The sequence below is a fragment of the Synchiropus splendidus genome, chromosome 10 (assembly GCF_027744825.2).
Source record: "Synchiropus splendidus isolate RoL2022-P1 chromosome 10, RoL_Sspl_1.0, whole genome shotgun sequence".
Classification (NCBI taxonomy): domain Eukaryota; kingdom Metazoa; phylum Chordata; class Actinopteri; order Syngnathiformes; family Callionymidae; genus Synchiropus; species Synchiropus splendidus.
This window is the reverse complement of record NC_071343.1, coordinates 14,826,522-14,854,476: the sequence shown is the minus strand read 5'-3', so window position 1 is coordinate 14,854,476 and position 27,955 is coordinate 14,826,522. Positions and strand designations below refer to the sequence as shown.

The following is a 27,955-nucleotide window of genomic DNA, read 5'->3' as shown; positions in this document are numbered from 1 at the left end:
TTTGTTTGTTTCTTTTCCTTGTCTGGCCTTGTTGGGATCAATCATTTTCTGTGCTGCTGCAGGTAATTCTGCCAGGATCATCAGCCAAAGAATGACGCTCGCGCTCCTTTAAAAATGTTCCCTTCATCACTTGGCGCTGGGCTACAAACCACAGGCGAATACTCTGAGGCAGAGAGATTTCTGCTCAATAGCTTTTCACTTCTATGGTCTTGGATGATCACTCTTTCTCCCGGCAACTGACAACACACAGTTGAGGAGTTCATTTTGGATTGATATTGACGTGAAATATAAAAACGTGGCCTTGTCTAAGTGTCTAATTGAGGTTATACTTCCGTCTGTCGTCTCATCAGTTTTTCAGCACTGGTGACGCCAGAGATTAAACGCGTGACAATATTCACCATCTAACGCATCTTCCTAACGTGGAGCTCAGTGCGACAGCCGCACACTTTTTTCCAATGACTCAACCAGAGTAGATTAAACAACATCAGCAGACGAGCAGTGCCTGCGGTCACATGCTTGCCTGCACATCCACAGAGAGACGTGTCTTTATGCAAGTGACGTTTTGAATTTTAACTTAGTGTCGTAATGTTTTCCCACTGAAACAGTTTTAGAATAACCTTTATTTCCTTTTGCAGCTGGACTACCTGAAGTTGCCATGATGTTTCAGTTTGTGTTCCATACTTTTCACGATCAAAATAGCCACTTTACAAACATAAAATGAAAAAAAAAACAATGGAGTTTCTTTTTTTTCATCTTGGTACTGTTACAAATCCCTTTTGCCTACGTTCACATTATATGTGTATCCGTCGCAGGAGCTTCTTTGCTGTGCATATTTAATTCACACTTATTTCTTTGTTTCTTTGAGCTTTTTAAAATTTTGACATCATTGCCTGCGAGAGCTGAGCAAATGAGCAAAACAATTCACAATATTCACAATATATTTAAAACATTGTTTTCAATATGCTGTTTTGGAACAGCTGTAAAGAAAATTATAGAAACTACAATTTCCCACAGGTTGACACAACTTTAAAAAAGAACATAAGAATACTTTACATTCAACACGTAGAAAAACATAACAGTGCTCTCGGGTCCCAGGTATCAGCGTTATGCTTTGTGGGAACCAGTTAGCTTGGTAGCTAATGCGACAAACAGACTGTGATCCGCGGCAAATGTTGCCGAAACATATTCCAGCATCAAACATGAGAGCTCACTCCTGCGACAACAGAATGCATACACTGTATTTTGAAGCGGAATTTTCCAGTCTTTGCTGTCATCAGTCAAATTCAGAACATGGCGACCTCTGGTGGTCATGGAGGAGAGGTGTATCCAAGCGATCGATCAGTCCGCGTTTAATATAAGAAACAGGGCAACAGCCAATAATCAATACTGAGCAGAAATTATTAAGCCCCACTGCCTGCTACTATTACTCTGCGCTCTGCTAGCAACACCAACAGTGTTGCGGTTGATGAGCTCTTTGTTGTTCAACTCCATTGTGCCAAAATCAATTTTAATATCCTGGGAAAGAGCTCTGTGCACTTGCCGACCTCTCTGTTTCGAAAAAAAAAACAAAACAAAACAAAACAACTGAAGGCGAGAAGGTCAGTTTGCCAACCCTTTCCTGTTTTGGGTTGCAACCAAATGTCATTCAGCATTTCCACGCTGTCATCTAACCTGAGCCAAGGTCTCTATTTTGTCAGCCCGGACACCAGAAGGTCGCTGCAGCGACTGGATAAACCTGCCCTTTACGGCTCATGTGAAATGACATTTATTTAAACAAAGAATTCAGGTTGATCATGGCTCTGAAAAATGAGCTTGGTAACCTTATTATGGCATGATGGAGCTACACGCTGCCTTAAACTGGTTACGGAGTCTGGCACGTCGGGCACCATTTAGCTGATTTAGGAGAATCGCACTGAACACGTCTCTGGGTTTCTGTTTTGACAGCTGCAAAATGTTGTACATCCTGGACAGTTATTTTTACCCAGACCAGACGCGCGGCTAAAACTTTAATGCCCCTCCCAACAGCAGCAGGCCGTATTCCCAACCAGATATGTTCACCACCGACATCAGTATATCAACGTCTTGATGCTTCCAAGAAAGACTCCAAGAGAAGAAGCAGTTTATCAATATTTATTTATATGAAAATAATATAACAGTAATAAGAACGTAATACAATAAGAGTAACAGTGTTGAGTGGCGTGTCTGGGGGGCGGGGGTGGGGAGGGAGCTGTCCCTGAATACGAAACATTTGTTTTGAACAGATGCAGGATTTGTTTACTCGCAGCTCAACCTCCAACAAACATTTCCTCACATCCACATCAGGGACTTGAACAGTTGTGTGAATTAATAAAACACATCCTGTTTATTTTGTTTTGTCATGAGAGTTGTTTATCGTAGACTGGAAAAGGTCAAAACAATTTCTCATAGCCACTATTATGTTGTATCTCTTCCACTTATGAACATCTTCCACAACATCACAACACCAATCGTCTGTCAGGTAATCTCTCGAAGCCGCGATACATTTATCACTGCAGCACAGAGCCGAGTCTGGCACCACAACACATTTCTCCATCGACCCTCAAATGCAATTTTACACTATATACTTGGATATCTTCCCGAACCACCTGAGCTGCCGTGCTCTTTGAACATCTGGGCTGCTGAGGGACGTAACCGTCTTGAGCTGGACGCCCAGTGATGTAGCAATACCGACTGCCCTCGGAGGCGACTTCAGTCGAGAAATGTGCTTGTGGGTAAATGATTGTCAAAGAGCGACCCTGCTGCCTACCTGTCGCCTGTGCTCGTGTCGGTAAAGTGCAGACAAACTGTGGGAAAAACAGCCTTAGAAAAGGTGATAAGTGTGAGTGTCGGCTGCTCCAGGCGGGAAAACCCGACGCGAGAGTAAGCGCCCGTGTCCTGATTCTGGCGTGTTTTGTAAGTATTACTCAAGTGTGTGGGCGCAGACCAGAAAGACACGAGTCTCCGCCTGAGCGATTCACTCGACACTTCATTCACTTTTGGGCTTGAAATAGAGGAAACAGAGTGCCTATGCTCATGATGTTTAACTTCTACAGTTTCACTTCCGAGAGCGAGCAAGCCAGTCTGGCAGCCTGGCAACGGTTCGGCTCCCTTACATCCTGCGCCCTATTTTTCTTGAAGCTACAGTCGAAATTTGATGATGGAGCCCAAGGAAACTCGCAACTGTTAATTGACTTCTTGGAGTCATTACGCTTTACATGTTAAAACATGTAAAACTAATAAGAGTAAGTGCTTTTCCGACACTTCTCAGCATTGTTGCTACAAATCGATTTGTAAGTCCCAAAAAAATGAATGACACTATTTCTAAAACCCAAATATAATATAAAACGACATAAGATGACAGAATAAAATGCATTTTTAATCTGAATGTCACGCAACATTCTGTAAACAACACATACGTTTTCTATTTTTGGAGGCAATTTAAAACTGCTGTTTTTGGTTTTCTTAAGTTTAAATGGCCACAACTACATCACTGAACGACTCCATGTTTTGGACGGGAGCGACCATCCCTCACAGATTTGTCAAGCAGAGGCGCAAGTGTTTCTGTTTCCAGTCAAAGTTTCTTCTGGTTGTCTTGTGCTTCCTTGTTTTCTTGACTAGTCAGTTGTGTGATCCATGCAGGGTGGGAAGAGGCCGAGTGTGTGAGTGAGTGTGTGCAGGCGTGCAGTCGTTTCCCACCTGCAGGTAAACATAATGAAGACGACCAATCACAGCCCCGCTGAGGCCTTCCTGGTTCCGCAGTTTCCTTCCATCATCGGTGCTGCGCTCAGTCATTTGAGCAGACGTGTCTGGGTTACACAGTTGTTTCAATCTTTTCGATGATCTCTATCATGGACTTGGACGGGGAAAGCAGGGAACAGTCGTCCTGATCCCAGAGGCTGCCCGGACTGGAGTTCCCGTCGGTGCTCAGCTCGTCGTCCTCCTCTTCGCTGCCCTCTTCGCAGGACTCCAGGTAGTGAAGACCCAAGGCGTTGATGCCGGAGTCCTCAGAGCTAGACGGGGACGAGCAGTGGTCCATTTTCGGGCCTTTTACTTTGTCCACGAGGGAAGGTTTCTTCAGCTCGGCCTGGACTGGGGGTGGTGACGTGGTCTGAGGGCCAGGCGGCGTCGGCTTCACGGGTGGTCTGGGCTGAGCTGGAGCCTGGGGTTTTTGAGGAGTAGCAGGAGGAGTGGGATGGTGGGGAGGGTCCGGGAGTGCAGGCAGGGGGCGCTGTACGTAACACATCTTCCCGTTGATGCGTTTGACAATGTAGTCGTCCACAAACAAGTCGGCAATGACGCAGTATTTGGGCGACTCTAGGTGAGGCGGGGACTGAAAGCATGGCGCCAGCTTCAGAAAGCGCTCGGCCAAAGAGGCAGACAGGTCAATGGTGTCGCTGTACTCAGTGGCGGCCGACGGGACGGCTGTGCTGGGCAGCTGGCACACGTTGGTCATGGGCTGGTAGACGTACTTGCCTGTGAAAAGTGACGAGGAAAACAAGAGTTAAAAAGAGCTTCTAGTCAAGTCAAGTCAAATGAGAAATATTTAGTGACCATGGATTTACATTTGATAATGGAGGTTGTAGTCACCAATAGCTTGGCAGGAGAACCAAGCACAAGTGACTCAACCAAACCTGTCTAGACCTGTTGTCTGATCCACTCATGTTGCCCAGTCTTGGTAGCAACTAAAACATGGAGTGGACGAAGTAGAAAAATTCCACTAAATGTCTTCTTTTAAGGATCTGGGCTCCGTGGTGATGACGGTGCCAACCAGTACGCACCGCGCACGAAGCTCATGATCATATGAGGTCAACATACTCCAGAGTGACATGACATTGTATTTCAAGAATGAAAGCCTGAGAAACGCCATCTTTGCTTTGACTGCTGCCCCCGCAACCCGATCACAAGGGAAGCCAGATCTAGTTGACCCTTGAAAAGATCATTATTCTCAGACATCCTCAGGTGTTTGAGACAAATACAATTCAGGCTTATTTTGGATAGATGCAAGGTAGCTGAGCAGAGGAGGTCAATGTCAGAGAAATATTTTAGATTTTACAGCCTAATACGACCTTTCTGAAGCTACAGTTGGCAAGTGCAAATAGAAATTCCTCCAGCCTGAAGAGATGAAGGACAGCCAGTCCGCAAAGGTTTCTCATGAAGGTAGACATTACAGACGTCAGTACGCTGACCTACATGTATAACAGCGAGAGGTGAACAATGCGTTCATCAGCTCTGGAAGGACGAGTCTTCTGTGGACGTTGGGAAGTGGGCAGAAGAAGGACAGGAGTGGAGTGACTAATCATCAGTTCTGTCTTGGAGATGGAAGCAATTTTCACATCAAAAGCTTTGGAGGGTGCTGGCGGCAGAAGCGTTCCCCTCATCAGAGGTGTAGCTAGCTCCAACGCCGGGAATAATTTCAAACCGTCGACAGCAAGTGAGACGAAGTTTTGACATGATGAAATAACAAATTGGATTGAGCCGACATCAGCGAGCGGCAGCAGAGACGGGAAGGCAGTTTCAGGTGCATTTGCAAATATAGAAATGACTCTCGACTCACATCTCTGTCTGAGCAGCGCTTGATCCGCTGACGATTGTTGCTAACAAACAGCTGAACCTCCAGGTAGCAGGCTGCCGACTGCAGCTCAGGAGTCTTTAGGAGTCTCTCCGGAGAGACAAGAACTACACAGGCTGAGAAGCCCATACATTACGTCCTGCCTGTCAGTGTCCTTGACTTTCTCCGACTGAGTGGGCGACTCATTCAATCAATTCTTCTCGGTGACACCAGAAACGTGGCTTCAAAAGCAGAGAAGAGTCTTTGTCTTTGCAAGCAAACAGGCCCAGTTAGTTTCAGGAGGAGAAGCCGCATCTTTCCTCCAGGCCTGAAAGTGCTAGAGAAGCACAGTTGGTGAAGGAATGGAAGAGTGACGCCGTTGCAGCAGAATACCACACGGTGATACTTCAGCAACACTGGTGGGACGTGGCTTAGTGGGCCTCCCTCAAGAGGGATTCATTTTTATCTCCCACTGAAGTGAAGGGAGCTTGGCAGTGACACAGATGAGGCGCTTTATTCTAGGATAATGTTAATGTTAAAAAACTCATATAAAGGCAAATATACTCCAAAGAATGGCAGTATGGTGTTCAGTAAAGTACATGGAGAAAGTTTGCGGGTATTGAGGGTTTTTTTACGTTCAAAATAAACAGGTTGACTGATGACTCTAAGCAGTCTGTGGATGTGAAAAGATGAATACAAGTTTTGCCAGCGTACTTGTTTATCTAACCCTGAAACTTGCAGTCTAGAGTCTGACGTTCAGCAACCTGGATCAATGAGTGGCGCAGATTAACTAACATATTCATGAGACAATCCCTCTGGCCCCGCAGCCTCTCCGCTAATGGAAGATAGAGAGGTTTAACGGAGGATTTAGTCATTTTGCCAACAATGGGGGGTTGGCTTCCTGCAGAAGAACATGATTATTCCACATTCCGCTCAGTTAGACCGAGAGGGAACGTTGTCGGAGCGGCACATTAAAAAGTTGTCTTTTTCTTGGACCAACGAATGCTCCATCTTGTCGATACTTGGGCGCCTTATTGTTCCCGTTTTTTTTTTTGTCACATTAACACAAATGTGTCTACTGAGAAAGATGAGAGCAACAATACTGAGCGTACTGTAGCAAAACAGAAGATTCTTCTGGGGTAGTGTTCAGACCGAGGATCATCGGAAGTGACAGCCAGTAAACTCTGCCAATGCAGCAATATTGATATTCAGCTGAACTCAACTCTCTGGTGCTCAAGGCCGAACATGACATTGTCAGCGTGTCACAGTCTGGTAAGTGTGTGAGTGTGTGTGTGCATACACAGTGAAAAAAAAAACAGAAGTCCAAAAAAAAAAAACATGACAGGCTAATGCACAATCCCTGCGGCTCGGGACATTCTTGCAAACTCACTTCTCTATTCAGGGAATATGCTCAGTTCAAGAGAAAGAAAAGAACAAGAAAAGAGGAATAAAGCTTCTGAGTCAAGATGGACTCAGTGACCTGAACACTCACTGCTGCCCACTACACAAGGGACAGGAGAATTTTCAGAGGATCTTTTCTTCTTGAGCATTTATTCACCAATAAATAAATAAAAAATCACCCTGTTTTAGCAAACAAAGCTTAGCTTTGGCTGACGTTGTGGGAGGTGATCACAGTGGAATTTAAATAGAGATCGAAAAAGAAAAGAAAAGTATGTTAAGGAGAAAAGCTGAATTTACGGAGGTGTATCCATAGTTTTCAGATTTACAGGGTTCAGACAGTCATAAGAGAGTACTTAAAGTGCAATACATAATAAAACATATTGATTTTATCATTTTGAAAAGACCATTTTAATATTTAGAAATAACTGATTCCGGGGGGGTTGTGGACATTTCACATTGTCCTCAGTCTAAAGTCCCAAACCAATTGTCACTCCGCAGGTGTTGCAGGAGACCATGACCTTCAGTGCCACTCTCACTTGTTTACCCAATAAGGCCAAAATCTCATCTCAACACAACACAGGTCTGAGAGTTGTTGTCCCCACAAGGGTTTCTACCAGTTTTGTATCTAAATTCAGGTCAGAACTAAACAGTCACCTTGTTTTTCACCCCAAAGCCTGAAGTACCGTCAGTACGACAACTTGAATTTTGGAAGAAAAACAACCACAAATAATTTCTGCATTCTGCAGCCGTGAAAAGTGTTAAAAGCAGATGGCAATGTACATTTTTTATTGATAAATGAAAACCAATTAATTGTTATTGTTATTATTACTATCATTAACAATAATAATTATAGACAAAAAATCTAATTTCTGCTTGGAAAAAACATGGATGTTTGAGAAAAAACATGAAAACAAGATTTAATACTATTTCCTGTCCTGTTCTTTAAAATACTAAATAAATAAAACCCATCAATATAGAGAGAGACAAAGATCGATTCAGTGAACACTTGAAACTCAAGGAGGTAGTGCTGATAAGTAACTGTGATTTTAGCTATTGTGAAACAGTTTCATTCAGAGATCTTCACCCTAAAAGAACAAGGGGTTGTGACGTCAAACATCTTTGAAGCCTGAACATCAATATTATATAAAGCAACAAGAGATCCTTTGTTCTGCATTCCACTTTTTATTCCCCACAAATCAGTTATCAAGTTTTCCTAAAATAAGAAAAGTTTTTACACCTGTTTTTCCCGTGAGACCCTGAGGGAAAATTAGTCTTGCGTCTCTGGTCTGGTGGTTTGTTTTGCTGCAGCTGAAACAAAGTACAACAGAAAGTACTGATGACTAAAGTCATCGTTTTGCAGGGTCTTTAGTGCTGCAAACCTGAACCACACCGAGCTGCCTTCAGAGGAAAAGTAAAGCATGTTTTATTCTAAAGGTTACCAGCTATAAATAGAAGCTGTCATGAGGCACTGAAGACTCAATCGGGTCAATCACGACATAAAAGAAAAAGTCTTCCATTTAAAATGCAAAGATCTGAAGGGAATAATCAACCGTGGAAACCGTGGGAAGCAGGAGCCATAACTCTGGGCGTTGTTGGTGACATCCGCGCCAGGAAATGACAGCTCTTAACTTTATAATAAACACAGGACGTGGACAAACTCTGGGGGCGGCAGGTAATTATACGTCAGCAGCTCAGACACAAATATACCCAGATAAAGAAACACTGAGCACTGACATGAAATACAAAGCACTTACGGGAGTCTTCCGCAGCGTGTTTCTACATCAACATTAAAGTGAACTGACATGACGGGGAGGACTGATGAGGAGGTTGTGCAGTCATCACGACTCACACTTGACGAGAAATAAATAAATAAATAAAACTGAAAACACCCACGATGCAAGGCTTCTCCAAGCACGGTTGTCGAATAGCAGCATTGCAGATCAAAATACTAGAGTAGTGGTTGCTAAGCATGATACACTAATATGAGATCACCTTCATGGTCCTCGGTATATCACAGATATTTTTGTGTTATAGTAACACAAGGTATTTCACAGTGGGTGTAGTTTAGATTAGGGGTGGGGTCACAATTCAATAGCGTGGCGATATTTGGCCCACGATCACGATCACATCACCATGCACGATCAGATATATTGCAAGAAATTTCATCACCTATATATCATGATATATGTGACTTAAACAGAATAAAATGCTCGAATAAGCTCAAAGAAATGAGCATCTGCATAGCAGCTCACTGCCTCCAGTCTGGTGGTTATAAGCACTGTACAGATGGACAAGTTAAAGTGCATGAACATTGATAACATGACAAAGGTGGGTGCCGCTCGTGTTAGTAAAGCTAATGTCCAAGTATCATTTCATTTCATTTCCTTTTCAAAAAGGAGCGTGACTATGAGGCGTCTTTGAAAACATAACTACTACTATACGTTGGTGAACAGGAAATACAGATATTAAGTTTGAACAACTAAAAATGCTGGGTAACACTATGTAACACTATGCACTATGTACTAATAAAATAATGTATTTATTTGCCGTCAGTGTATCGATTATTTATTGCGACAGAGAGTGCAACAATACGTTAATATATTATAGATTTTTCCCTCACCTCTTAGATGTTTGGATGCAGTTTATAATTTTTCTGGCATAAAAAAAAATGAATATTTTTTCAACCAAAACACAATAACAATGCACATGAAAATAAAATACACTAGAAGAAGTGGAAGTCAGGAAAGCTAGGAGGAAGAACATGTTTTCAGACTATAAATTGAGCTTCAATTTTTACTAAAATCACCTTTCTACAGCAGCACAAGCTTGAAGAAAACCATCTTCACTCTTTCAATTATTTAAAAAAACCCAAACATCACTTTCTGTTGAGACAATCAGCCGCGAGTGTGGCGTGGGCCCATCATTTTTGCCCGACGTGCTGGGAAGGAGGGCTGCTGTGCATTTCCCGCGCCTTCAGCATTGACCGCTAATTGCCTCCGCTGGCGGCGGCTTTCCTCTCATTAAGAGGAATATACGTTAAATCTCACCAGTTCAAAAGGTTAATTAGAAAGTGAAAGCTCAAGAAGTTCATTCCTTCACAGCTCAAGATGAGTTCTTGCGGTTTGAAGGCGGCCACATCTGAGGGCAGCTTTAATTCCAGGATGACTCAACACACTGTTTTTTCAGAGACGCCGTTCAGACTAGTTTAAGATGAAGAACACTGAATCCATCACGAACAGATCGGCTCGGTCGTCTTCAGAGCAGCTCTCTAACAAGCCTCGACTGAGAACGACTGTCAAATGGCTCGACCCATTTCCACTTCTTCATACCAGGGAGGTGTGGAAAGGAATATATGATGATCCGAAAATGTGACGCCACAGCCAGAGTGTGATGGAGGAGGAGGAGGAGTGGAGAGCTTTCACCATTTCCGACGGCTTCTTTGCTCTCTCTGGGCGAGGGCTGCCCGCCGGTGATGCTATTTTGAACCGAGGTCTGGTTTGATAGTCACTGAATAATGTAGCAGTGCTTATTCGTGTGTTTTATGCTTCTCGCAGAGATCAGCGTGTATCTGCTCCACTCCACATGAAGGATGAGCCCACATGTAAAGCTTGATAATCAGCTGTAAATCTGATTTGGTCACTAAACTCTGGCAGTTTCACACAAGCTTATCGATCATCTGCTGATAATGTTGTATTTGCATTTGAACTTGGCGCTTGTGACGACAGTCTTATATAGAACACCACTGCCTTTGATCTAACTGCGATGGAAGACTTTCTGTCTTGGAGAGTTCTGAAGTTCTGGGACTGGGCCTGAATCGTTGGCAGTAGGGGTCAAAGTCTACAGTTAAAACCACAAACACTATTATTTTCAGCAATAATAGATAAAATCTTGATTATGAATCACCATTCCTGTGAGGGAAGACATCTTTTGTGTATTGCGTTACTTAAAAAAGTATTAATAGTAAGGATGCACTGGTACTGGTATCAGGTATGTCTGATATCAGACTTGAGTACTTCATAGAAAGGCCACCGATACCACGAAACTGATACCACTTTATGGCAGCACAACAATTTTGTAAGTAGGAAAGTTGAAAAAAAGCTTTATTGTGTTCTAGTAAAATTAGAAATTTGTCTTCAGTCACCGCTGTTGACAAGTTTAAAACCACACTCACACATTAAAAGCAACACTAACATGTTAAACATCAGATGACACCTGAACGAGGTAAAATGACTAAAATCTAAAAAACATATTGTAGTCTTTCTTGTTTTGTTGAGTGCAGCTATTGCAGAGGGGATGAAGGATCTTTTGTATGGGTTTTTCCTGGCCAGTGGGGTTCTGTAGCGTCTGCCTGATGGCAGCAGCATGAGTTGCTGGGAAAATTGTTTGTACTGCAGTGAAACCTGTGACCGTCAGCCATGTACAAGAAAAACATAGAGAGGAAATACTGATATATATGGAAAAACAAAAAAAACTCAAAGTAAGTTTACGTGTAATGGCATAAAGTACTCATACAATAATTGTTATCCTTGCATACCTAGTTAATAATAATAATAAACAAAACTTCAGACATGAATAAATGATGATTAATGACAAAAAAAAAAACAAGACGGTACGAGGTGCGCATGGACCTGTGCAATAAATCAACTATCACTGCCTTGAGTGCAACTCAGACACATAAGAATGAACACAGTTCTAATTCATGTCCGTCTCCAATTCCCCAGGACTATGGTGCTATTACAACCATTTCGCATGAGTATTTTTCGAGCATGGTTATGACTAATAATAGAGTAGCTCGGGTGGGATTGGGACTCGCAGGATCCGAGCTATCGTTCACTGACACGGCAGCGTGCCGGCATGTTTGCTGACTTCAGACACAAAGTGGATCACTCGACAGGTCTGTCTGTTTAGCCATGTTAAATGTGAAACCTTGGCGAACTGAGCTGTCACACACATGGGAACATGCGAGAATAGACATTTACTGGTGATGGTAACCTTGTGATTGGTCGCAGTCTCGAGCCTGTGAAGGTGGAAACGATCAGCAATTGTAAAATAATTAATTGTACTGTGTGCTGAGAAATATTCGTCAGCTACACGAAGTATGGTTGACACATGGGGTCAAGAAAAAAAGCACTGAGACAGCCCACACCTCTGGTAAGAAGCTTATTTCACATGGACCTCCCTGCTCCATAACATGTCGAATATCCATTTTGTTTGTGTTGTGAATGGAGCTGGACCCGCTAACAGCAGTCGTGAGAAGCCACACGTGGAACACCCAACTCACCACTCCTGAAATGTTCATGACAAACCATCGAGAATAGTTAGTTATGTGTTTATCGTATCGAGCTCTCGGTTACGAAGAGGGACTGACACTTTCAATCCAGAAAAGAACTACACACTGTCCTCCAGGCGTTGGCACATAGGAAGCTTGATGGCATTCAGACTTTTATCTAGGTGGTGATGAGTCTCTGACTGAAGGTCCATCTGCCACACTTCATCATAGAAAGGGTGAGAGTCATGATGCTTTCAATTTCTTCCTGCTCCTCCTCTCCATCACCTCCTCCACACAGTCCTCTTTGGGTCTAATGATAGAGCCAGGCTTCCTGTGGAGCCTTCGTGCCCATCCCCTGCAAAGCTCGCCTGGAGGGGAGAGATGCCGCACATGCTGAAGGACCTCCTCTTCCTAAAGGACAGCCGCCTCTTGTTATGATCAGAGCTGAATGTGCGGCCCAGGAAGGTGGGAGGAGAGGATGTAGGGTTTCTGCAGACCAGTTGATGAACCAGCTGCTCTGTCCAGAACAAACATTTACTATCGTACTTACACACCTGGCGATTCTCTCTCAAAACAACCTCCAAATCAGATCCCTCCCTGTCAGGCACATTAATCCATCCTCTTATTCAAAATCAATTTTGGCAAAGCCCGAACGGAAGCAGCGATTTCATCAGGTCTGTGTTCGCGTTTGTGAGCAAGCACGTTCCAGCAGGGAGGGAATTCCGATCCTTCCTGTGGAGCGCCTCTGACGGAAACAGCTGTTCAGCCCAACGTGGCATCAGAGCTTTACATTTAGGGTGTAAACACGCTTCTCCATACGTCCATTAGTGATAAATTACGGGTAATGAAAAACAGCTTGAACTCAAATCAACTATTTTCTGGCTGCTCTCTTCTCCCCAACACAGCTCCGAGCAAGAGATCGTGTGACGTTGCCAATGCAGTAGCCAAAAGATTAAACATGTCTTACATAAGAGAAACATCCCTTGTTACTGAAACCATACAAATACCCTCTGCTTTCAAGCGCCAAAGTAATACAAGTACAGATGTGGGTGGACACACACACACACACAGACTTTTTTATTAATTTAATCCAGATCTGAACGCTACACTGAGTCAGAGATTTTCATCTGACTGCTCCTCAGTCCTCCAGCAGCAGAGAAATAACATGTAAATTGTGTTTGTTAAAAAGTTTTTGGGAACAGTCCTCCATGCCTCATCCACACAGAGATTCATCTTTTCCCCTGCTGGTTTGAAAAGTGAGTTTGTCAGGCTTCCACATGAATCCACTGAAAATGACAGAAAGCTATGCTGTACACATTCCAGGCCTGTGGGTGGCGTTGGAATGCTGAAGCTACAAAGAAGACGCAGAGCTAAATGCTACATTAGCATAACAACCCCAACATGGAAACAGAGAAGCTAGTGTGGTCTGATGTGCAGTTATTATGATCAAACAGGTCTGTGGTCACCCACGACACGCTCCATCGAATCGTATTTAAATCTATCAATTCTCAAAGCCATATAATATGGCTTTTGACTGGCTTCTCAGTGGAGCATGAACTCTTCAACTGTCTGCAACGAACCTGTGTACGATTGTTTTCTTCTCATGAGAAGGAAAGAGTGGCCATTGAGCGCTACTCTGCAAGTTTTGGGGAGAGTGTTTTCAAACTTATCCATACTGGCACCTGGTTTCAAAAACAATGGGATACAGTGAAGAGGAGAAGAAGAGCTAGAAGTGGTCATCATGCTCAGTTGGGAGTGACTCTTAAGAGCGAAGGTGGTTTTGACAGATGGAGAGGAAAGACAGTAGAATGATGGAGATAGAGGTAGCAATGAGGAGGCGATGCATGAGGAAGTGAAGAGGCTTGGTCCGACTAGGGAGGATGGTGATGATAAAGGTGGAGGAGGCTAGCTTACTGCAGCAACCTCAGACAGAGGGGCAAAATATCACTAGCTCTTTGAGTAAAATGTGATCTTCTTCTTCTCTTTCGGCTTCTCTCTTCAGGGGTCTCCACAGCAGATCATCTTCCTCCATCTCACCCTGTCCTCTGCTTCCTCTTCTCTCAAACCTACAACCCTCATGACCGTTTGGCCTTCCTCTCCACCTTCTACCTGGCAGTTCCAACCTCATGTACTGGCTCTCTCTCCTCTGTACATGTCCAAACCATCTCCATCTAGCCTCTCTGACCTTGTCTCCTAAACACCTGACCCACATGTGCTGTCCCTCTGATCTACTGCTTCCTGATCCTATCCATCCAGCTCACTCCCAGAGAGAACCTCAGCATCTTCATCTCTGATACCTCCAGCTCTGCCTCCTGTCTTTTCCTCAGTGCCACTGTTTCCAAACCATACAACATTGCTGGCCTCCTCACCACCCTTTTGTACACTTTCCCTTTCATCCTTGCCGACACCCTTTTGTCACACATCACACCTGACACTTTTCTCAGATTTTTCCATCCTGCCTGCACCCGTTTCTTCACCTCTTTCTCACACTCTCCATTACCCTGGACAGTTGAGCCCAAGCACTTACAATCCCCCCCCTTCTTTATCTCTGCATCCAGTAATTTCACATTTTGAGTAAAATGTGACCAAGGGTCACAGTTAGCCCCAAGGCCAGGCCGCTGACGTGAAAGCCATAAATAGCCAGGTGACTCTCACTTTTGAACAACCTCAACAGTCCTAATCCAATACATTTCTTTGTCACTGGAAAATTGGACGAGAGCTAAATCCATTTCTAGGATCCATTTTCTATTTCTCACAACACACAGATGAACCCTCACAGACAGAACAAGAGTTCACTCCATCATCGCTGCAGCTTCCAGATGGACCATCAATCCACACGTTGGCCCTCAGGCCAGCACCGACGCCTGACTGATCCTTCAATAAAACTCCAGGCTCTTTATGAACCAGCAACGTGGGGAATTTGGTAATCACCACTGAATCAGTGGAGGAGCTTCCCTGAGCAGCAGCAGCTGCGGCGCGACACGTCTCCCAGGTCACAGAGACAGCGGCGGAATGCCATGGACATAAAGGTGGACAGGACGCGCTTTCAATACATTTTGTTCTTGGCGAGTAATTGATGCTTCGCCAGGTGAAAAGGCGAAAAGGAGGGGGAAAAAAAACACACAGAAAGCAGGCGGTGGAAAGTAAACTCTCTGATCGGAGCGACGCGCTGGCAGTGACACTAAACACTGTTAATTACCTCTAATGAGAGGTTTGGGCCGAGCCTGTCACCCGCTGCTCTTACTTACATCACGGCAGCAGCCTATCGACCCGCACACCGAGAGACTGGACTCAGACGGAACAACCACCATCGGCTGTTGTTGACAAGAGGAGAATATTTTGCTTATTATCGACCACACAAGCTTTAGTTCACGTGCACCAACACAGTGGAACAGAGGTGATGTTCCAACATGGCACTCTGAATCTGTAACGTCGCGTTGAATCCGTGCGTCCGTCAACACTATCGCCTATGTTTTATACATCTATTGATGTCCTCCTCTTCTGTTTCATGCTGTCACTTTTTTTTCTTGCATTTTACATTTCACAAAGGACATGCATCCAATTTGATTCTGCTTTCACCTATACGATGGGAAAATACCAGCAGCAGCATCCTTAAACTCCGACACATGTCACCTATCATCCCCTCAGAGACAGCGGAAAAATTCCAGAGGAGGACTTTGGATACATACAGTAACTAATACTTTTGTCAAAGTGTTGTATCACCCCCATGAAATACGAGTAGTTCACCCCAAACATTTAGCCAAATTTCCACCCATTATTAGTCAAGAGAAGATCCAGGCAGAGCGAGGGCGGAAGGGCAAAGCAGCCCTTGTGAGGCTCATGAGGCAAGAGTGTAACTGCAAAAGTGTCGTATTTAAACAGTGTTACTGTCACCAATTTCAATTCTCATTATTAATTTATTTAGCAACATTAATTCTAAAGTTATTTTTTCCGTAGTAAGTCTTTTTTTTAGCATTTTTTTATGCTCTATAGAGGCTTGGAAGAATATCGAATAATTTTATTATTATTATTTAGTCTATTTCAATGATCATCTTTGTTTGCTCATTTTTTAATCATTTAAAAATACAATTTATTAAAACTTTTTTTAATGGTTTTCATTTATTTTTATTGTCTCTACTCTAATTCTCTACTTTGCACAAAGAATTGGTTGGCAGACATTCAGAAGAACAGTTTCTAATTGTGTAAATGGCTTCAGGTTTAATCCTCTCCTTCTCACCTCGGCATCCAAAGAAATTCAAAATGTCAAAATATAGGTGAGAAAGCGCTTTCCTCCACTCGGGTCAAATAGAGCACAAGTGTTGAGCTGCCCGGCTCGGCTTATGTAACACGGACAGGAAGAACGAAGGATGACACTAAATGAAAGCACTGAGTGGAAGTGCTCACTCTTCGGTTGCAATCGTACCTTGCAATGATAAATGCTGTTGACTGGATTGTCAACAGCATCGTGTCACATTTGCTTTTCCTCGCGCGCATCACCGTCACTCGCAGTGAAAAGTGCTTTGTGAGTTAGGCATGAGTGACTGACGGCAGGACGTTGGCATGTTATATCAAAAGCATCGTAACAGCAAGCGTTGCCATTGTTCCATCTTCCTCACTGATGCGTCCTTGTCATCTGACGACAACCGACAATCGGCTCGTTCTCGGATGTCACTGTACGACACACAACAATAACCAGTGAATATGACTCTAATACACACTCAGTGCTTTGACTTTCATTGATCTCTGTCTTTTTTTGTTGTTGTCTTAATATGATAGTCACAACATGCTGAACTGCCAACAGCTGGACTGAGACACAGTCATGTGTTTCTCTCCAGTCTCTTCTGCAACATGTTCCAACACACATTCTCAAACTAGTTCAGCCACCGCGACTTCTCCCTCCACTTCTCTCATTCACAGAGTGAATTTCCCTCATTCAAAAACATGAACAGCATTTGTATTCCCAGCTGAAATGTTATTTACAAGAGCTAATTGCAAACCCTGTTCCCTCTCAAGAGGATAAACTGTGTCCCTGCAAACTCCCACATTGTCGTCCTTGGATTGATTTCGCCAATTAGCATACATATAGCTTTTCTATATTTCCAAAAAAGCAAAAACCTTTACCCAAAGAAAAGTGCTTCGGAGTCGAGTCATGCCAATAAAGGAAGCTTATAAGCCGACCATCCAAGCTTTTAAGCGAGCACTGTGCCTTGTACTGTAAAACAGTGAGGAGGTTTAGTTGCAGATCAAGTCGCAAGAATCATATTCATTGGTGCGATAACAGTGACACTAACAATCAGGGCTTCAACAACTTTTGAGTTGTCGACCAAAATCTCACAACCACGGATGCATTTCATCAGACACATCGAAGGACACATACCTTTAACACCACATATTGAGCAGTTTGATTTCAAATATATATTTTCAAAACAACATTTAACAGAATGCAAATATTAACAATCATTTAAATACATTTCCCATTACTATTTACAGCACTACTATCGGACATCTTGGCCTCAATCTGTACATGTCGTATGCTGACTAGTCGACTGTCAAAATGTGTGAAGTGTGAAGAGTGTGTGAAGGTGAGAACTAAATGCATTATACTTAAATTCTAGACTCTCTTGGCTCACAGTTTTAAATATGAATAGCTGATTCTTTGCAACAGCTTGAAATGGCCAACAACACGGTGAGAATACATAGTACATGCACCACACTTCCTTCCTTTCCCTCGCTGCATTTTAGTGTAGTTAACATTCGGTGGTATCATCTAACACTATCAAAGTCAGACAAACTAATAGCTGTGGCCCAGTCAAATCATTTCTAGTCATTTGAAATGAGGCCAGGCATTTTCTGTGGTCATGAATTGACAAACACAACAAAAAAGGGACTTCAAGCACATCAGGCGTGGTACGAGGATGTAAAGCGAAAGCTTTGTAGAGCGACTCCAGCACTCAGGAGACAGGCCCCTCAGGATCAAGATCTGGCACACATTTTAGCTAAAATAAGGAGATGAAATATTCAAATGTTTAACAAATGGGACCCTAGATGGAGGCTAATATTGCAGTCAGCTTGACTATGATTATGTCACAAACAAATGGAATATTGTATTAGGTTTCTTTTCCATTTGTCTGGCTCGGAATCAGGTTTCAAATCAGATATGTATTACACGACAAACGCTTAAGGCGAAGAAAGTTTGCTTCAGCGAAGTGCTAGTTAATCCTTATGCTCCGCATTATTGTTTTATTCTGTACCACTTGTTTTGGCTTCAGTTGAGTGGCCTTTAGAGGAATCTCTCAGCTCAACCAACCAGCGTGTTTTGTGGGATTTAGCGAAGGTTTTTAAAGTAACAGTGCAAGAGCGACACTGCAGATAAAAAAGATTGAAAATGACAAAGATTGCTGTATTTCACAACAATTTCTCAGCCACTGAGCCGCTGAGACCCAAAACATTGGAAGTTATGGGACCACTTCACAAAGAACACATCAGGACACATAACGTTCACTCCACATTCTGAGCAATCGAAATTGAAATCTTAAATTTCAAAACAGACACTACAAGTCTTAGCAATATTTTACAATTTTTTTCATTTGTATTTATTTAAATTCTACTGTATTTACAACACCACACCCAGCCATGTTGGCGTGTTCCTCTACTTGTGTATGACGTATAATAATTTGTCGACTAATTCTTATGGTATTCGGTGACTAGCCGACTACCAAAATATTTGTTAGCTGCAGAGCTACTTTTCAATTGGGTGGGACCCAACTCTCTCTACTCTTAGTTGAAGATGTGGTCTTGCTGCATCCATTGATCAAAGCACAACACACGCGTAGAAAGCAGTGACCATTATTTCAGTGAGAAATGAACCAGATGCTCGCCGTGGAGGAGTTCCTGCATCTTAAGGTTTTGTTCACAAGTGAAGGAAGGATGGAGTGCAACCTGACGAAGAAAGAACTGAGCCAAAAGATGTTGTCAATCTCTGTTCCTGCCAGTGCTCACAAATTTTGGTGAGCATATTTCTAAAAAACACCGCCGCTATGATACAGCTGAAACATATTGAAATATAAGAAGGTTTTGTTTATGAGTGAAGGAAGGATGGAGTGCAACCTGAAGAAAGAGCTATAAATGAAGATGTTGTCAATCTCTGTTCCTGCTAGTGGTCACAAATTTTGGTGAGCATTTTTCTAAAATCTAAAAAAAATATGATACAGTTGAAACATATATTGAAATATAAGAAGGTTTTGTTTATGAGTGAAGGAAGGATGGAGTGCAACCTGATGAAGAAAGAGCTGAGCCAAAAGATAAAGATGTGATCTCTGTTCCTGCGAGTGGTCACAAATTTTGGTGAGCATTTTTCTAAAATCTAAAAAAAATATGATACAGTTGAAACATATATTGAAATATAAGAAGGTTTTGTTTATGAGTGAGGGAAGGATGGAGTGCAACCTGATGAAGAAAGAGCTGAGCCAAAAGATAAAGATGTGATCTCTGTTCCTGCGAGTGGTCACAAATTTTGGTGAGCATGTTTCTAAAAAGCACCGTCGATATGATACAGCTGAAACATACATTGAAATATAAGAAAAGATGGAGAATATTCTGGGCACAGTATAAAAAGGCTTCAGAAAGGCTCCTCTCTGTAAAGCAAGTCTGAGCCGTAATAATAAAAAAGTCACAGAGAACATTCACTGCTCTCTATCCAGCATTATCACGGTTCACTAGAAAGAAGAGTGCAATTCCAGGCAGGCAGGGGGCTTCACATTCAGAGGTGAGCTGCTATACTCTTCTCTCTGGGTGTCCTGGTGCCGCCTGATTCAGCAGTCTAATCTGGTTTATTCTCACAGTGGTGCACGTTGCCCTGCGGGCGGGGACCTGTGAATTACCGTGGGCAGAAACGGCAAAGCATTGTGATGTTCCAGCTCTTTATTTTTCAAGCTCTTCGCCGCGTCTAAGCAGGACGTTCTCAGCCGCGCTGATGAATATTTCAGTGCAGATGGGCGGAGGAGGAGCGAGTGGAAGGCTGGGACATGAATAAACACTGGAAGGAGCTCTCATTTTCCCGGCACATCAGATCCTTAATATCTGGGCTCGCTCTGCACACGGGCAGGAATCTAAATCCAATGATTACATGGCAAAGATTACAATGCGACGTGTGCAGTTGAGCGCCATAAGCCTCGGCTGACGGCCGCTGGGAGGACGCTGATTGTGTTCAACACTGATCTGAGGATTTTCAGGGCGGCCAGAGGAAGGATAAATGAGGGCGCCACAAAGACACAGTCACCCTGTCACCACTACAGTGGTGTTAGAGTCAGGGCACTACAACACCAGTCTCAGTGGAGACACAGGGCAAGAGAGGGTGGATCACAATTCCTCCAGTCCATCGCTCAAGGAACGTCAACACTGAGCATCGGAACAGAGGCTTTAAAAGCGGTATTCAAGTTCTACTCCGAATGACTGTTGTACACGGCAAGAGAAAAGGCAAATAAATTGTCACAAAGATGAACAATATGGTCAAAAAGTGGTGAAACAAAACAGAACATTCAAACATTTAACCAACTCTGGTGATGTTTCTAATCCAGCATCTGAGGGAATCATTGACCGTCAGTTGTCAACACAGACTGACATGCAACTAAAGCAGAACTCGGCTAAGCGCGGTCCGGGGGCCATATGCGGCCCAATGCCTGTATTTTTGAGGCCCTTTTAACGTCAGACTAAAACTACAACTGATACATAGTCATTTCTCTGCCTTTTTTGTTCTCTTTTAGTCATCACCACCACTTCAGCATTAAAATAGCATGTTCTTGTTTCACAACTAAAACTTTCTCCTTTTAATTGGCCATTTTGTGTGTTTTTCTTGTTCCTCAATACATTGAAGGAATACTGAAAATATATTTTGAAATAAATTGCTTTTTTATCTTGGACATCTGGTCCATAGTTATCTTGATTTATATTCAAATTAAGTGCATATGAAATTAAATATTTCAATACTTTTCATCGCATATTTACACTTCTTACTATCGTTACTTTTTTTCTTTTTAGGTCAACTTATATTTTTCCGTCATGTTTTGTTGTCATCGCTGTCTTCCTTTTCATGATGGCCCCTCACAACAGTGACTGTTTCTAATGTGGAAATTTAATTGCCCACCTCTGAACTTCAGTAAGGCATCATTGGATTGTGGCGAGTTTTAAATTGGAAATGGAGAAAATCTTTTATCATCAAACTCCATCTAGTCGCTCCCCCTTTCAGAAGGAAGACAACGTGCGTGATCGTCATGGTCAGCCATGGAATTTCACTGTGCTGCACAGCAGCTTTGAAGCTATTTCTCCATGCGTTTGACTCTCGCAGCACCACATCTATCTGGATGTAAACAAAGATTAAAAATAGCGACGCAATGTCCTGCAAGGTCATATGCCCTTTTGAGCCCTACACAGAGTTGTCGGTTGCTGCGCTAGTCTATTCCCTGCGACCTTGAAAACTTTGTTTGTATGACTCGCTCCAGTTGCTAACTACTTCTGAAATGGCTTCCATTGGACTAGAAGTGCTATTGAGTGTTGTGATATTTGATATTTTCTAACACCACTCGATCCATGTTTCTAATTACTCAAATCAAACATACTTTGTACATACAAGTTTTCATTCATGTTGTATATGTAAGTTTTCATTCTTGCCTTGAAACAATGACATTTTATATTTTAATGTAAGATGCAATACTGTCATTTTTGTAAATGTCAGAGTACACGGTCAATGATGAACTGATGCTTAATTTAAAGAAAACTATCAAATAGAAGTCGCAAAATCTTCAAGATCATCACAGTGTTTGTTAAAAAAAAAGGAGAAAAACAGATGAATGGATTTCAATTAAAAAAAACAAGGAAACCTTGACAATGGAGATGGACGAATGGCTACAGATTGCCAGTCTTCCGAATTATTATCAACGTTGACATTTCTTTTAAAGGTTACCGCCACCTCCTGTTCAATTGAGGTCATTGCAACCAATGATTTTTCAAATACCGAATTATGTAGATAACCTTAATGTGGGGCAATAATACTGGCAACAAAAATCACAGTGTGGGAGCTTGACTACTTTCATTCATCTTTCCTTATCAACCACCAACAAGACTGAGACTTCAGCATCCACTGAGCAACATACCTGTATAATGTCCACTGATATGAATTGGAAATGTGAGTTAAGTTTGAGTGTTTATGGGAAGTTTTTAGCAATGATGCCGTGGAAGGGTGATAGTAGAGATGACGGACAGAAGAAGGACAATAAAGAGGTGACAGAAAAAACACGAAACGATCGGTGGCGACTCGAGAATGATCCGTTACTAGGAAACTCTTTTCACACCACGTTTCTTAAGTAGCCCGTGATTGTGACTTACATTTGAACAGACTGGTTTTAGCGATCTGCTGTTGTGATTTGTCCACACACACACACAACTATTTTTAGTAGCAGAATAACACTGTGCTGGTGAGAGCTGCAGAGGCAGCATGGTGTAGGTGGGACTGACTCAAACTACCACGATAATATCAGAACGTTTGCAGGGTCATGGATTTGATTCAACAATGAAGCAATAACCGGGGAAGAGACGCCTTGCTGTTTAAATTGGGTGGACCGTTTCAGAGACTTTGAAGCATGCAAGAAAACCTACAGGGGCCCAAGCAAGAGAGAAGCAGTGAGTCAAGTGTGACAGGCTGTTGGCGACTGCTGTACATGAGGCTTGTCAAATGCTGCAGGGACAGCTACCAGAGATCATGGTGGAGCACGTGCATCCTCACAATGTGACCAAGATCAGATGTGTCCACATGAATTAGTTTGGCTACATAAACAGACACTTTCAAGGCCGGGGTGACCTCGAAAAAGTCATTTTCAAGGGACAGGGACTGATTTAGAATTTCTATTTCCCTTGTCAGATTTGAAAGCTAATGACGCCCAGGCAGTATTAATCCCAAACAGATCCGGTAAACACACAATCAAAAAGAATTCAGATATAATTTGGGAGCCAGCAGGAGGATTATTCAAGCTGGAACAGTGCGGTGTGCAATCTGAAAGGAAGCAGCGATTAGGAAATCTATGACTCCACATTTTCCTGCGTCGCCAAGGCGTCTAGCTAAGTGTTTTTTGGCATGAAATCGTTCATAATTGCATTTGATTTTCCTCATTTAACCGGATGATATGAGAAAGGAACTCGTGATGTTTCTTGAATATAGCCGTTAGCTTAATGAGGCTATCGAGCTAAATGCTCCAGTACGCTACACAAAAAAGATCAGACACTCGCGGGTCCAAAAAGGAAACGTTTTGTTTTATCTATTCATTCTAGTAACCACACAATAGCTGAAGATGAATTAGAACAGTTTCAGATAGAAAACATGGAGAGTCCAGATGGTTTCATTTCATCATAACAATAGCAAAAATCTAGATGGCGACTGAAATTTCTTGCTGAGGACACACACACAAATGAGTCAATGAAAAGTTTCATTCTTGTACTACAGTTACCTCGGAAGTGGGAAGTAGGATCTGGGAATAACATCACAGCCGAGTTCAGTGTCTTCCAGTTATCCACGTCGGAAAAGAAGACAGTGACCCAAACAATCTTTTGATACGTACGCACAGCGTTTGGAAGAAGAAAACAAGAATTCACAAATTGTGTTGGCTTCACTTTCTGTATTTCATTGCTTCAAAAAGTCTACTTCCTGTTTACATCCAGGGAAGCCACCTTAGCCTGTGTACTCAGGTTGGTGAGGAGGACCCTGTTTTTGGACAACTGGAACACACCGCAGGTTTCAGACATACAGGTGGTACATTCCAAGTGTTTACCAGAAAGAGCTATCGCTAGCTTGCCACTGAGCTAGGACTGCATGCACAAGGATTGGTTCATGCTGCAGTGTAGCATTATTATAGTAGCAAGAAATACTTGCCATCTACTGAGTCCATAAATAAGTTTCTTTTTTAAAAATAAGTTAACTTGGGAATAAATATTCCCAATCAGCGTTAACCTGATGTAATAAAATATTTTTCATCAAATTTTTAATCTTACGCAACGTGTAAACAATCGTTGCAATCGGAAAAAATGGCTCTTTCTTCTCTCATATGATCACAGATGATTCAACAAAGTGGAAAGAAACAAGCGGAAAACACAACATGCATTATGGAGGAGGATATGACTATGGATGTTTTCAGCGTGTTTTGTTTTTCCCATCGAAACATAATAACTAAATGTTACACCGCAGAACTAGAGTGGCCCATATAAAGAGACGGACCAGGTGAGGACAGCTGCATGTTGGAAAATCCTGGAGGAAACCCAGTCATAGCATGTGTCACTGAACTTAGATCTTGAATCAAAATAGTGAATAAGGCGATAAAGAACAAGAGAACCAAAACCCTGAGCCACGTTCGACCATGTGATGCATTTCTCCATTAATAACAGGGTTCAACAGTTCTACAGAGAGAGAGCCCGAGGTTAAGGTCAGCCATGTTTGAGGAGCTATTAAATCAAAACTTAGGAAGGAATTTATTTCCTACAAGTGCAGCAAGGCAAATTATTTTTCAACCTACTGAGCTACTGGGGGATCAGTCCAGCTTACACGGCTAAACCCCACTCCCCACTGCGAGGGGTCATCAAGTCACTCGACTAAGCTCTCGGCGACGTCTCCACAGCAGAAATGATTTCTCTGCCAAATGGATCTCCTATGACTTTGTCGCGGGGAAGAGGATAAATCAACAGCTTGATCTTCCATTTTCCAGTGTTTGCGGCGTGATGTTCAATACGGCTGCAGTCATATCCAAATGATGCGCAGCTTTAATAGCTAAACCATTTCAAGTGTGAGAAAAACTACATGCATTTCAGCGTTTACTAGTCGCTGCAGTTGAAGAACTGAAGTCACAGACCTCCATCATCCAATGGACTATTCCCAGATTGCACCCAGTTTAAAAGACATGTTTAAAAGATGTAGCTAGTCTTCAAACCTCTTTGCAAAACTGATACACATGAAGCAGGAGCTGGCATTGCAGCGTGCCATACTGTAGGTCACATTCATCCTCTGGCCGGACACTGTCAGCTTGTGTTGACTAGCCATTCGTTCTTCAACACCCGGAGCCACCGACTCATTTCAGAGCAAAGTCTGCCTCAGCCTCGACAACAGGTTTGGAGTTGAAAAATTGGGAGCAATTATTGAAAGATTTTCAACAATATGTCAGTACTTCTCACTACTTTGCATACAGGTGAATAGTACTGTCAATAATCAGGATTCATTTCATATTTGAAACTGAATTTTTTTATTAAAATATTTTAAATAGTATATGAGCGCAAACTGTAGCAGGGTATTATGTTACTGAGTAGCAGATGAGTGATGCTTATTTACTTAAAAGTGAGTATTTTTACTGTCATCAGCGCAATAAAATGTCAATTTCCCCCTTTGCTTCCTTGTTTCTCAGTCCACTCACCTCTTCATACATTCCGTCAGCTCAAGTCCGGAACAATGAATACAGAGGGCCGTTGTGGTGTTGCCGCGTCATGTCAAATACATTTCACACGAAATGCTACTCTTTTTTTTCTTCAAAATGCATTTTTTAATGGTACGATTTGTAGTCCGAAAAATGTAGACTATAATAATATAGAGACTGAATGAAAGACACAAAGTAAAGAAGGCTGCGAAAGCTGCCGTTTAGTCCGCCTAGTGGGGGGGCGGCTCCTGGTTATCAAGCTCTAAACAGCTGCGCTTAGTGGACGTATAGAAGCGGGGGCCAGCGCGCAGCCGCGGTGACCGAAGCCTGGTTTGGAGAAAAGAGACCCGCGTTTGTGTCAAGGCTCTTTTGCTCCCGCCGGTGTACAAAGGGCGTCCTTTGTGTTAGTGCGGCTGAAGGAGCGTCTCGCTCAAGTCAAGAACCAGGCGCGTCTTCAAGAGCCGAATGTGAAGTTGTCATGGAGATGGTGGCGGTGTGGGAGTGAAACTTACAGTGACACCAGCCCAAGTGGCAGCACCAGTGCAGCTTGAAGCACTTCCCGTGGCTGTGCGTGGCGCAGATGGAGAGTCCGTCGCACGGCAGGAAGTCCGGTCTCCCCGCGCAGCTCCTGGCTAGAGCCTGCGCCTCGTCCAACTTGTCACTCTTCGGACACTTCGGAGCTCCCGAGGCGGCCATGCCAACATTTCCCGGATCCGCTACTCACACACCCACGTCCGCGTCAACGAGAATGATGGAGGAGCTCAAACCACGACGTTCCCCGAAGTCCGCCCGCCGCCGTGAGGAAGGCGAGTTTCAGACGCAGAGCTCCATAGCAGAGGCGCCGCCGAGGCTCCGTCCTCCCCACTGTGACGAGAGGAACAACAGTGCCGAGCTCAACTTGAGGAGACGGGAGGAGCCACAGCTGCTCCCCGCTCGCCCCTCACACGGACACCGCGCATGGGCGCATTCCCGCTCCCCCTCTGCTACAACAAGAGTCAACATGAATAAGAAACGTCGCCCGCAAAAAGTCGGATTAAATTTCAGGAACGGTGATAACGGTGTAGCAGCGAACCTTGTTGCTGCGCCTCCACCGCTAGATGGCAGCAAAAGCATAAGCGCCATTTGAGCCATTTTTTAAAATATATTTCATGTCAAAACAAGCAATTAATGCGATTTGTTCATAATTTTTACAGGTTTACATATTGTACTCGATAACTTATTTATTTTTGTACCTCATTAGCTTTCAGACTTAAAAAAATCATTTTACTACAAAAATTAAAATTGATGCAACTTCAGGGTTCAAAATGTAATATGGAAAAATTAACTAAAAAACAGCTTTCACTGAGCAGTCACTTCATTCTTTAAAAAAAGAAAAATACAAAAATATTACAACTCATAAGTGTAAAAAGCACATTATTAGTGTGATTTATTATTATGTTTGATATTAGTGTGACATTATTATTTGTGAATGAACTTAATACAGTGGTGCCTTGGTTTTCGAACGTCCCGGACTTCGAACAAATCAGAGTTCAAACAAAAATTTCGAGATTTTTTTGCTTTGGATTTTTGAACGAAAATCCAGAACTCGAACGCCCCCGAAAAAAGCCGGAAAAAACATAACGTGCACGGACCGATCAGCTGACCCACAACGCCCTTGTTACTGTTTACTGACTGTTTCTTCTTCACATTGAGGTGTAAAACCTTTCCTGTCTCCACACTGGACCGTGGTAGAGTGTCACAGGGGAGGTGCTCGCTCTCCACACCTCCGAGGCTGGAGCTCACTCCAGGGTTTGATGTCCTGTTGTGGGCTGGAGCTGGGACGGGGATGAGGCGAGTCTGGGACAGAGTTAAGTTACTTGGTTTATGACTTTGTCACAGCCAAACTGCACAGAAGCGCACATTCAGAGCTGGACACGCACCGGGCACCTCTTCACTTCTGGAGAGACGTCACTCACTCGGCAACCCCTCCCACATGCAGCGGCCACACACATAGAGGAACAGCCACCTGCAGCAGACACTCGAAGAAATCGCTTCTCGCACGGCCGTCTGGAACGGATTGTGGTCGAGAACCGACACTGTATTATATTATTGAAGTGAATATTGACTCACAGTTGTCACTGGCGACCAGTCCACTTTAGAATTGACTTTTAGATTTTATTGACTTTTAACTATTGAAGCCCCTTTTGTCCTGACCCCTACAAGCCAGTCAGGACCCTCAGATCCTCGCCAATCTAAATTTAGGCAAAACAAAAAACATTAAAACACAAAGAACAAATA

General features: G+C 43.1%; 1 protein-coding gene across 1 annotated transcript; it reads right to left on the bottom strand.

Annotated features, from left to right (window-relative positions):
• Positions 1-26,687, bottom strand: zgc:162707 (UPF0524 protein C3orf70 homolog B). Its single transcript, XM_053877306.1, has 2 exons — positions 26,191-26,687; positions 1-4,491 (listed from the first exon to the last, which is right to left on the bottom strand). Exons 1-2 carry the CDS (start codon positions 26,372-26,374, stop codon positions 3,830-3,832), a joined length of 846 nt encoding a protein of 281 aa, XP_053733281.1. The 5' UTR covers positions 26,375-26,687; the 3' UTR covers positions 1-3,829.
• Between the last annotated feature and the right edge of the window lie 1,268 nt (positions 26,688-27,955).